Here is a 12,989-nt window from a genome sequence, read left to right on the forward strand (position 1 = left end):
TTGATATTTAAAACTAAAATTTTAAGACCTTTCAGAGGTATGTTAAGGTTGAGAAATTTAGAAATCATTGCCAGCTAACTTTGGCTGCACATTGGAATCACCATGGAAGCTTTTTGAAACATACCTTTGTCTGGGCCCAGAGAATCTGATTCATTCGGTCTCAAATGGTTGTCGAGTCTCATTGCTCCCCTCTCCTCTGCCATTCTTTCTGCATTTCTGTGTCCCACATGATTTTAATGTACAGCCAAGTTGAGAGCCACTGAATTTGCTAGTGAGGAAATTCCAAATTCTGTATCAAACGTCAGATTAAGTCAGATTATTTTCTTTATATTTTCTCTAATGCTTGATAACACCACATTTGGTGCTTGGTGGGTTGGGGATGGGAAAGTATGTGAAACAATAGATAGGCCGATAACAGAAAATATCTTTAAAATATCTGCTAAATTAAGTTGTACCTCCTTGCATTGGTTCTTTAAAAACCAGCTTTAGATATAAAATAGTTAAATAGATTGAACTTTCAGCACTGCCTTAATTTGCCATTCTCAAAGTTTTATGATTTTTTTTCAATTGTTTGGTCTTACAGCTTTACTAGAACATTACATTTCTTATTTTTATAATATCTGTATTAACAGTAGTGGTTTTTTTCCCCCTATTTTCACAGGTCATAGGTTTTGGATCAGCTAAAATTGCAGCATTCATAGCTATGGTAGGAATTCTGTCTATTGTGGCTCAAGTGAGTGTCATTTTACTCATTTTTTTTAACATTTTTATTAAGTAACTGTAGGTTTATAGGAAGCTACAAAGAAATGTTAAATATCCCCTGCACCCCTCTGCCTCCTCCCCTGCCATGGTAACATCTTGTATATATATCTATGGTACAGTAGCAAACCCAGTAAGCTGACAGGTATATGATCCTCAGAACCATTCCATTTTTAATAGAATGTTGAGATTGGGATTTGTGAGTAATTTAATTCAACCTTTCAGTATTTTTTAGAATACTTGTTACCTCTACTGGGTCTATTCAGCAAACAAAAATTTGCTGTCATAACCACCAACTACAATTTAACTAACTGCACATATCAAAAAAATATACTTAAGCAGGAGAATACATCAATATTATTTTAACGTTGAGAAGTAAGTGGAAGTGAAAAACAGAAATGAAATTCAGCCACTGTTTCAACCTCTGGTAATCTCTGAACTGAAGAAATGTGGCAAATAAGTGCATTAGAATATATGTGATGAATCAAGAGCATTAAAAATTTACTCATCTGTTATAGATAGGAAGACAAAAGGCAGGGTAAGTGCTCTTTAAATTAATTCACTGATATGCTTTAGATGCATTCACTATATCATATGGGACATCTGAAGGCTATTTCCCTAAAACAGCTACTTACTGCTTTAAAGCAAAGTAGGCCAGGTGTAGCACTCTTATATCGCAGAGAAATGAAAAGACTGCAAAACTGTTTTTGCCTATATTAGAATTGACAAAGCTAATAGGAATGTATCAAGGCAGAGGCCTTTTTTGTTGTTGTTGTTGTTGTTAAACTGTATTAGCAAATGTAAATTGTGTTAAACTTTCAAGTTGCTCATGATTTTTTTTTTTTATGTTAACTCTAGTTAATGGATTAGCCCAGACTCATCTTTTATCCTGTGTCTTTTCAGGCTATCTCAACTAGTGTTTTAGCGGACTATGTTTATTAAAATCACATTTTTTAAGCAGACTATATTTATTAAAATCAAATTTTTATCAGTCCAACTTTGTGAAACTGGTAACCTCCAGCAAAATCCCACATATTCTGTAAATACTCAGCAAGGGTTTGCTGTTCACTGGTGATAGATGTTATTCACTAAGTGATTGGTGTTTCTCAGAAGAGACTGAGGCCATGTCCCTCTCAATCACAATAACCAGTGAATGGCTGTGATTATCTTTTTTGGGAAAGTGCTAGCAAAGTACCAGATAAACAGATTTTTGGGAAGAAGGCCAAAGGCTCTGAATCCCAAGTCAGCAAGAGAACCACTGAAGTTCCAGTTCTTTAGAGCTACATCAGTACCAAGTAGTCTGGAAAGTCTCAGCTCAGGCAGTTCCCAGTTATCACTGTTGGGCTTCTCCCACAGAACTTGCTTGCATCAAATCTGTGTGTTCACATGGTTTCTCAGGATTATCTCTTTTGCTTTGCAGACAGTCTTTCTTACCATCTTGATGAGGTCACTAGGGAATAAGAATACCGTCCTCCTTGGCTTGGGTTTCCAGATGTTCCAGTTAGCCTGGTATGGTTTTGGATCTAAGGCCTGGTAAGCCTCTTTCGTGGATTCTATAAACTAGCAGAAAGACACGTCTTTCAGAGGATCTTGAGGTGGTTGAGTGTGATGTGAAGGAAGCAAGGGTTATTTTACTGATTTGATGTATTCAACATTTCAGAAACTTTTCAGACCTAATTTGGGGAAGGATGGAGCTAGGTAATTTGGGATTGTTTGTACAGATTGTCTTCACTTCAGTGACTTTCACTGAGTTGTTACTTAAGTAAATGTGTGTGCTTCCTCCTCCAACCCCTCCAAATATTTTATGTCTACCTTTTAAACACATTTGTCAGTTTTTAGGGACATCACACAAAAACAAAACAAAAAATTAGGGAAAAATGATAGCAGGATTCATTGCTGTAATTAGCTGACTGACGTCAGGCAGTGACATAACCTTTATAACATAAAACATTTGAATTAGAGTAATCGTAATAGCTCTTCCAAAATCATGTGTGCCCTGACACAGTTATTATTACAGCTAACATACTATATTCCCATAAACAGGGAGGTCAGAATAAGCCCTGGAATCAGAAGAAATAAAAAGACTCCTGAGTGCTATTTTTGTTGTGTGGCAAGGTTCTCTGTGTGCCTGATTACCAAGTACCAGAGTTCATATCTCTATTTCAAATATTAGAGTTAGTCCTCATTTTACATACATGGCATAATTTATAGAAACTAAAAATGCTTTAGAGGTCAGGAAATGATTCTTGTTCTCTAAGATTTCAGTCCTACGAGCTTTGGTTCAGTAGTTGAATCAGATTCGTGCTATGTTAAAAAGATTTTGTCAGCCCAAAGTGTTTCTCCATTTTCAGTAAGGATGTGCATGTTAGCCATTCCCAAGGAAGTTTGGCCAAGCAGAGTTTTAAGCCCACTTGGGGCTTCACATTCCTCACGCTTATGCTTAATATTCATACACACTTAAGTTCCTTTTATTGAGAAAAGGACAAAAGTCTAAAGGAAGCAGGCTTATAAGTCTGCAGGATATCTTCCTGCACTTCAGGTTTCTGTTTTTTCCCATTGGTAATACATGACACTTTGTTGAGGGGTAGCAAAATGAGCAGCTCAAGGGCAGGGTGAAGGTGAGCCTTTGAGAAGTACAAAGAAAAAGTGGAAAATTAGTAGAGGAAATGTGGTATTTATAGAAACAGGAAATGTTTTGGAACTTTATTGAGCTTACATATAAAGGTGGTAAGTCAGAAAGTCAGAACTTTCTGGTATGAGGAAGTCAGAAAGAAGGTATGAGGAAGTCAGAAAGAAGAATGGATTTTGAAAGCAGTAAAATAAAATAAATGAAACTTCCCCAGCCTTTGAAGTAATCAATAGCAACAGTGACATATAACATTTCAGGTTAAAAAGAATCCATTATTAAAGAGTGAAAATGAAATATAACTTAACATGAGAAAATGAAGTATTTTGTGCTTTTGCCGCTGATTGTACTCTGAGCAGCAGGTTTCTTGGGGGCTGGCTTGCTGCCTGATTGCAGCCTGTGCTGTCATTGCAGGATGATGTGGGCAGCGGGGACTGTGGCCGCTATGTCCAGCATTACGTTTCCAGCAGTCAGTGCCCTTGTCTCTCAGAATGCAGAGTCAGATCAGCAAGGTGAGATCACTGTTCCCTCTTTGCTTTCCTCCTCAGTTGAGACATACCTGCCAGAAACAAGAGCAGCTCTGAACCTCTCAATCCATGTGGTCCCTTCTCAATGATTATAACTATTTACTTCTGCAAATAGGAAGATTCTGTTTTCCTTTCTGCTCTGATCTTATACCCATGTTTTTAAAATGTGGGCTCAACAGTTCAGAATACTAAGAATTACAGATAGAACTGTTTTCTCCTTTTGGTTTTGACTCCTCTTTAGTGTACTACCATCAGCATTAACTAGGCTATAATCATATTTTAACAGATGTCTATTTAATATTGACAGACTAGTACAACAATGAGCTCTTGATTTAGTCATTGTAATCACTAAAATTTCTTTAATTTGGGATCTAAGTTCATTAGTTTAATTTAGGAAATGATTTTTTTGAGAAGGTAAAGAAAAAATACACCTGTGTAGTTGTTGATAATTGGTGCAGAGTAAGAGACAAAGTTAAAACAACTATGTGGAGAGAAGCTTGTAGGCTCTTCCTTCATCTTCCTTTTGTCCTTCTCTGGTATTCCCATCATGCAGTTCCTACTAGAATTAATCCTTTTTCTTTGTCATCTTTTAATGACTCATCTTACTGTAGTCAGGAAGTAGTAGATTTTAGAAGGAAAAAAATTTAATGGATCAGAGCCCTTTAAAAAGTTTCAATAGTATGGATAGACCTGGAGAACAGTATGCTAAGTGAAATAAGCCGGTCAGAGAAAGACAAATACCATATGATTTCACTCATATGTGGAATGTAATGAACAAACTGAGCTAACAAGGAAAATGGAGACAGACTCATAGATGGAGAGCAGGATGACAGCTAGTGGGGGAAAGGGTGAGCAAAAAGGAAAAAGTACTCATGTACATGGACAATAGTATGGTGAGTGCAGGGGGGGTGGGGGGTATAAGAGAACTAAATGATAATGGAAAAAAATACAGTGAAGATTAAATCAAAAAAGTTTCAATAAAAAACTATATAGGAAAAAATAGTTTATTTATTGCATCAATTTTTCCACATCAGAAAGTAGCCATCTTATTCACACCCACATTTTAAAGTAGTTTCACTTGACCACAAATCTTATGTGTCCCTGGCCGTTGTAACTCAGCTGGCTGCACATCCCTGGAGAGGCATGAGGACTGACATGAAGGTGTGCCGTCTGACAGATGCAGTCCTGTTTTCGTGGCATAAATTCTCTTTAGCTCTTTTTATGCTTATATATATTAATACAGGTGTTTCTAAATGTCTGCGTACAAAATTATTACTACACATGGTATAAGGTTGAATTATCTTTGACCTACAGAAACACACATTTCATACAGTTCAAGCTAATGTTATACCTGTCATTTTGGAAACCAGGTATATCTAGAAATTGGCACTTGCAGGATTTTTCAGTGCAGGTCTGCAGAAAGATGATTCAGAGATGAGGAGGTCATGTTAAGGAAACAGTTTGCCCAGAGCGGCTGGGACCACAGAACATCAGGACTGGTGGACTCACATGGACAGGGCTGCAGGAGGCAAAAGGCAGATCTTCATTATAAAAGTACCATTAAATGAGTAGAGCAGGAAAACCTTAATCCACCAAAAAGGTGTGAATTGTCTATAAATGGAGAATATTAAAGTTTTTCATTTTATTATTCCCACTTATAGGAATATCTAGCTGTTACAGGGAGAGTTCAGCTCCTAATCGGCTTCAGAAACATCACTGCCATTTCATTTTCTTATGGATGTTAGGGCACACAGTGATAACATTAAAAGGACATAGTAAAACCAAGAATACATTTGTGCAATGAATGCAAATATAATGGACAAAATCCCTAACCTACTTTCCTCAGTATGGAGTACTCTGTTCCACTCAATCAGTATATCTTAGTTTGTAATTAAGTCCCCAGTCTTGAAAGGCTTCTCAGAGGAGGCTGGCTTTCTTCTTTGTTTTGACTTAGGAGTTGCTCAGGGAATCATAACTGGAATAAGAGGACTATGTAATGGCCTGGGACCAGCACTGTATGGCTTTATATTCTACATGTTTCATGTGGAACTGACTGAGTTGGAACCAAAATTGAATTCTAACAATGCTGCTCTGCAGGTAATTTGTTGATAAGTCTAGTTTTATAACAATGATTATGTCTGATTGTAGTAAAATCTTCTGACCTTAAATTTGGAGAGAGTCCTTATTTGCATAATATTACTATTATATTTGACAGTAGTGACTGCTTTGTTAAGTGCTTCCTGGGATTGGGAAGGAATCATTTCAGTGATTTAATATCTTATATAAAAGATTTCTTTTAACTCTGTTCAGATTCTGTTCTCACCTACACAATACCTCTGATCACAATGCTGTTTTCTGGTAAAGCCCAGGCTAAATAAAATATAAAATGACACATAATTCCAGGTAGAAATTGAACTAGAGTTCTTTTCCTATTCATTACTTAGTATTTCTTCCTCCCTTTCTTCTAAGCAATATTTAATATAGATATCTGTACAAAATTGGAATTCATATTCATGTAGAGAATCAACTGTTATCGATAAGTCTAGTTAAACTATTGAGAAGTGGTGAAAAAAATCAGTGCTTAGTTGCCCTCTGTCAAATATATTCCAAACTCTAGGCTCAAGGACAATTTGCCTTGACAGTTAATGAAACATTTGCTCAAGAGAAAATGATTCACTTTGAGCTGGTGTGGGGGGTTTTGGGTCATTCAGAACAAATTTTGCAGTGAAAAGATTAACCAAATTCTTCATCTCCATTTGTTTCCCACACCCAATAGGAAGCTGTCATCCCAGGCCCACCATTTTTATTTGGGGCTTGTATAGTTCTTATGTCTTTTCTGGTTGCCTTATTTATCCCTGAATACAGTAATGGAATTAAAAAACATAGCAATAGCATTAGTGGCAACCTGACCAACACCCCAGAACGGGGCAATAATGAGGACATTGAGCCACTCCTGCAAGACAACAGCATCTGGGAGCTTACTTCCTTCGAGGAGCCTGGGAGTCAGTGCACCGAATTATAAACTTGGCAGAAAATAAGATTCTGCGGATACCGTCTCTCTGAAGTTGTTGGGGAGCCACACCACATGGAGACATTTTGGGGCTGGAAGGGAAATGCTAGTGGCATCCTTCAGGGCCACATTTGATAAGTAACCCTTTGCCTCCCCCTCTTCCTCCTTCTGTTCCTTTTCTTCCATTCTTTTTCTTTCTGTTTATACCTTAGAATAAGTTAAAATTTGAAATACGTTGCTACGAATAACATGCAACTCTCAAAGTGATCTGGAGTCCAGACTTTGAAAACAAATAGAAAAGGTCATATCTGCTAAAAAGGATGGCCTTCCTTTAATACCTCCAGATTAAGAGTGACAGCAGTTTTACATGTCTTTTTCAGTAGAAGTGCAGGATTTTGTTGGTCCTGCCATCTCTGGCCAGATTTACGGTAAAGAATCCTTTATGATTTTGTTCCTTCTGGTTTCTCTGAAAAGTGCCCACTTAGTCCATTGGTGTTTTTGAGTGGCTGCACATAGACTCAGTGTCAGGGATCTATTGCCTTTGTTCAAAGGTCAAACAAAAACCCATTCTTAATCTCTTTTCCTTGTCTCTCTACTTAATATTCTTGGCTAGAATAAAATTCAGCATTTACAGCTCTGGATATTAATAATATTGATCAGTAATATTCTTTACCAGTGAAGAAATTTTTCTTATAAGTTTAAGTCATGAAGAAATAACAATTCAGATTCCTCGACCTAGTGTCTTGGTGAGATCCAAAGGTGATTTTACAGAAGAAAATATACATCAAACATTCTGGTAGCAATGTAGAATTTGGAGGGTGCTTCCAAGAGTTTTCAACAATGTAAACATTCCTAAGTGAGGATAAGTGTTAGTAACTGGATACCAGTGGAGTTTATATCCAAGTTCATACTCATGTAATGCATTATTATTTGTTCCTTCCCACATCTCCTGTGTCGTTCGTCTCGATTTTTCTCATTCATTACATCCCTGCTTTAACTGCTCTGTGTAGTATACATTTGTTTCAATAGGTCTTTATTTCCATCTATTTATCTGACTTTTGAATCTCATGGGAATGTGCACATCAGATTCATTTCTAAAATATGATGGTTTAGGACACTTAGTGTCACAATAAGTGTCTTGCTAATTTTTTTGAGATGTTTTATGGACAAAGAAAGCTTTACAGGTAGATAGATAGATAGATAGATATATGCATTTTGCTGCACCAATAAATTAACCATTCACTAGGGCCTACCTTTAACAGAGCACTCCTTTGAAGGTTTTATAGGTATGATATATATGTAGATATTTGTAAGAAGTTTTAAATTTTCTTGATAGAGTGCTGTGTAAATCTTGTATTTATAATTGTAATGAAGGTGTTCACAGAAAAAATATACAACTTTTATAAAGGATTATGTACTGACTGAATATATTTAAAAGAAAATTTATTTTGAAACCTATTCTGCTATGAACAGAAATGACATATCTTTTTACTATGTTTGTTGATTTTTAAGTTAAGCTTCCTAATGCATAATAAATTTGTAATGGATACCTCTGTGACTGTGTGTGTGTGTGTATTTTAAACAAATAGCATTGATTTTGGGTTCTCTTTTGGGTGGCTTTCAACTGAAGTAAATTGCTAATCCTTAAGGTAATGCAAAATATATGTGTATTTTCAAAAAGTTTAATTTTTAGCAAACATCCTTCAAAAATCTCTGTAGCAGATCATAACCTTTTTTTATTTTTTTCTAAAAAGCAGGGACACATTGTCCTGGTCAGTGTGGCTTGGTTGGTTGGAGTGTCGTCCCATAGACCAAAAGGTCATGAGTTCGATTCCTGCAGGGAGCATACCCAGTTTGTGGGCACATATGAGAGGGCAACTAACTGATGTTTCTCACATCAATGTTTCTCTCTCTCTCTCTCTCTCTCTCTCTCTCTCTCTCTCTCTCTCTAAAGGCAATGAAAAGGTGTCCTCAAGTGGGGTTAAAAAAATGAAAAGCAGGGACACATATTTGTACACCCATGTTGATTAGCAACATTATTCACAATAGCCAAAAGGTGGAAGCAACCCAAATGTCCATTGTTGTGGGAATGAATAAAGAAAATATGGCGTATACACACAATATGTAGTATTATTCAGCCTTAGAAAGAAAATCCTGATTGATACATGGATGAACATTAAAGACGTGCTAAATGAACTAAGCCATCACAAGAGGACAAATTCTGTATGATTCCACTTTTATGAAGTATCTAGTTAAATTCATCAAGACACAAAGTACATTAGTGGTTGCCAGGACTAGCGGGAAGGTGGAGTGGGAAGTTATTTAATAGGTAGAGTTTCAGTTTGGTAAGATAAGCAAAGTTCTGTAAATGGATGGTAAGGATGGTTGCACAATTCGAATGTACTTAATGCCACAGAACTACTTAAAAATGATTAAAATGTATATTTTGCCAGTATTTTTAAAATGCTCTCACAGCATCTTTGATCTTTACCACTACTTATCAAAATTGTGGTTTCTTTACCCAGTATAACAAATGGCTCTTTTTTTGTAATTAGGGTTTTTCTTAATGGAGATAAAATTCACTGTTTTAACCATTCCAAAATGCTATTCACTGGTTTTTAGCTTATTCACATGGTTGTGCAGCTATTAGCATGGATTCCAGAGCATTTATATGATTCCAAAAAAGAAACCCTATGCCCATTAGCAATCACTATCAATTCCCCTATCCACATCCCCTGGCAATGAATATTATACTTTCTGTCTATGGATTTGCTTATTCTGGACATTTCATATAAGGGAATCATACAATATGTAACCTTTTGTGTCAGGCTTCTTCACTCAGCATGTTTTCAGTTTTCATTTACATTATATCGTGTCAAATTGTATTCCTTTTTAAAGCTGGATATTATGCCATTGGATGTATACATTACATTTTCTTAATTCATTCATCAATTGATCATTTATCAATTAAATGTCCGTGAATATTTGGGTTGTTTCCACTTTTAAGCTAATAATGCTGCTGTGAACTTTCTTGTCCTAAGTTTTTGTATGAACATTCTTTTAATTCCTCCTCGGTTTACACTCGTGAATGGTATTGCTGACTATGAGGGAACAACATTTAATCATTTGAGGGACTGTCAAACTTTTTTTTACAGCAGCTGCACATTTTTACATTCCCATCACTAATATAGGAGGGCTTAAATGTCTTCATATCCTTGCCAACACTTTGTTAATTTGTTTTGTTGTTTATAGACATCCTATTAGGTTTAAAGTAATACCTTATTGTGGTTGCGACTAGCATTTTCCTAATGATGGTGAGGATTTTTTTCAGGCGCTTGTTTGCCATTTGTATATTTTCTTTGAGGGAATGTCTTCAAGTCTTTTGCCCATCTTTGATTGGGATGTTTGTTGTTGAGTTTTAAGAGTTCTTTATTCTGGATACTAGACTCTTATCAGATAATTGATTTGCAAATATTTTCTCCCTGTTTTGTGGGTTGTCTTTATTTCTTGATACTATTCTTTAATGCACAAAAGTTCAATTTATCAGTTTTTTTCTTTTGTGTACTTAGTATCGTATCTTTTTTTTTATTTATTTACTTTTTAAATACATTTGTCTCTGCCTTCCCCCCACCTCTTTCCCTTGCCCTCTCCCACCTTCCCTCCCTCAGCTCTTCCCCTTTGGTTTTGTCCATAAGTCCTTGCTATATGTTCCTTGACTTTCCCCTTCCCTTCCCTTTCCCTACCCCCACCTTCTCTCTTGTCTCTGTTGATTTCTTTTCCTTTCAGTGTTGCTGGTCATATTTTCCTTGCATCTTTGCATTGTTGGTTAGGTTCCGCTTATAGGTGAGATCATATGGTATTTGTCTTTCGCCCTTTGGCTTATTTCGCTTAGCATGATGCTCTCCAGTTCCATCCATGCTGTTCCAAAGTTTAGTACTTCCTTTTTTCTTTCTGCTGCGTAGTATACTCCATTGTGTTATGTACCATAAATTTTTGATCCAATCATCAACTAATGGGCATTTAGGTTGCTTCCAAGACTTGGCTATTGTAAATTGTGCTGCTATGAACATTGGGGTGCATAGGTTCTTTTGTATTGGCGTTTTGGTGTTCTCAGGGTATAGTCCCAGCAGGGGAATCGCTGGATCAAAAGGCAGTTCCATTTTCAGCTTTCTGAGGAAATTCCACACTGCTTTCCACAGTGGCTGCACCAGTCTGCATTCCCACCAACAGTGTACTAGTGTTCCCTTTTCTCCACAGCCTCGCCAGCACCTGTTGTTTGTGGATCTGTTTATGATGGCCATTCTGACCGGTGTGAGGTGGTACCTCATGGTGGTTTTGATCTGCATTTCTCTGATGGCTAGTGATGCTGAGCATCCTTTCAAATGCCTCTGGACCCTCTGTATCTCCTCCTTAGAAAAGCATCTGCCCAGGTCCTTTGCCCATTTTTTGATTGGATCGTTTGTCTTCTTGGAGTAGAGTCGAGTGAGTTCTTTATATATCTTGGAGATCAAACCTCTATCTCATGTATCATTAGCAAATATATTTTCCCATACGGTTGGCTCCCTTTTCATTTTGCTGATGTTTTCTTTTGCCGTGCAGAAGCTTCTTATTTTGAGGAGGTGCCACTTGTTTATTCTTTCCTTTATGTCCCTTGCTTTAGGAGACATATCAGTGAAAAAATTGCTGCGTGGGATATCTGAGAGTTTCCTGCCAATGTTCTCCTCTAGGACTTTGATGGTGTTGCGACTTATGTTTAAGTCTTTTATCCATCTTGAGTTTATTTTTGTGTATGGTGTCAGCTGATGATCGAATTTCAATTTTTTGCATGTAGCCGTCCAGCTCTCCCAACACCATTTGTTGAAGAGGCTATTATTGCTCCATTTTATGCTTCTGTCCCCTTTGTCGAATATTAGATGTCCATAGAGACCTGGGCTTATTTCTGGGCTTTCTATTCTGTTCCACTGGTCTATGGGTCTGTTCTTGTGCCAGTACCAGATTGTTTTCAGTATGGTGGCTTTGTAGTAGAGTTTGATGTCCGGTATTGTGATCCCTCCTACTTTGTGTTTCTTTCTCAAAATTGCTGCGGCTATTCGGGGTCGTTTATGGTTCCATATAAATTTTTGAAATGTCTGTTCTATTTCTGTGAAATACGTCCTTGGTATCTTAATAGGGATTGCGTTGAATCTATAAATTGCTTCGGGTAATATGGACATTTTGATGGTATTAATTCTTCCAATCCATGAGCACGGTATATGCTTCCATTTATTTGTGTCTTCCTTAATGTCTTTTTTCAATGTTGTATAGTTTTCTGCATACAGGTCTTTTGTGTCTTTGGTTAAATTTATCCCTAGGTACTTTATCTTTTTTCGTGCTATATCGAATGGTATATTTTTTCTGATTTCTTCTTCTATTGCATTGCTGGTGTACAAAAACGCCTTTGATTTCTGAATGTTGACTTTGTATCCTGCTGTTTTGCCAAATTCACTTATTAGGTTGAGGAGTTTTTTGGTAGAGTCTACAGGGTTCTCTGTACACTATCATGTCATCTGCAAACAATGATAGTTTTACTTCCTCCTTTCCTATTTGGATGCCTTTTATCCCTTTCTCTTGTCTGACCGCTGTGGCTAGGACTTCCAATACGATGTTGAAAAGAAGCGGTGAGAGCGGACATCCTTGTCGTGTTCCCGATCTTAGTGGGAAAGCTTTCAGTTTTTGCCCATTGAGTATGATGTTAGCTGTAGGTTTTTCATATATGGCCTTTATTACGTTGAGGAATGCCCCATTTATTCCCAGTTTGCTGAGTGTTTTGATCATAAATGGGTGCTGTACCTTGTCAAATTTTTTTCTGCATCTATCGAGATGATCATGTGGTTTTTGTCTTGTCTTTTGTTTATGTGCTGTATCACGTTTACTGATTTGCATATATTGAACCATCCCTGCATCCCTGGGATGAATCCCACTTGATCGTGGTGGATAATCTTTTGAATGTATTGCTGGATGCGGTTTGCCAATATTTTGTTGAGGATTTTAGCATCTATGTTCATCAGCGGAATTGGCCTGTAGTTTT

The 12,989-nt window shown here is 37.0% G+C and overlaps 1 protein-coding gene across 3 annotated transcripts in view; it reads left to right on the forward strand.

Annotated features, from left to right (window-relative positions):
* MFSD14B (major facilitator superfamily domain containing 14B) overlaps window positions 1-8,453 on the forward strand; it is a 133,837-nt gene extending 125,384 nt beyond the window's left edge. For all 3 annotated transcript variants that reach the window (XM_054587996.1, XM_054587997.1, XM_054587998.1), the window contains 5 exons: window positions 662-733; window positions 2,180-2,292; window positions 3,800-3,897; window positions 5,867-6,009; window positions 6,689-8,453. In XM_054587996.1, coding sequence (XP_054443971.1) covers window positions 662-733; window positions 2,180-2,292; window positions 3,800-3,897; window positions 5,867-6,009; window positions 6,689-6,934 — 672 coding nt within the window. In that variant the 3' untranslated portion in view covers window positions 6,935-8,453. The remainder of the gene's footprint in view (window positions 1-661; window positions 734-2,179; window positions 2,293-3,799; window positions 3,898-5,866; window positions 6,010-6,688) is intronic.
* Window positions 8,454-12,989: the final 4,536 nt, after the last annotated feature.

The sequence above is a fragment of the Pteronotus mesoamericanus genome, unplaced genomic scaffold (genome assembly GCF_021234165.1).
Source record: "Pteronotus mesoamericanus isolate MK-2021 breed Mesoamerican mustached bat unplaced genomic scaffold, CSHL_Meso_final scaffold_125, whole genome shotgun sequence".
NCBI lineage: Eukaryota > Metazoa > Chordata > Mammalia > Chiroptera > Mormoopidae > Pteronotus > Pteronotus mesoamericanus.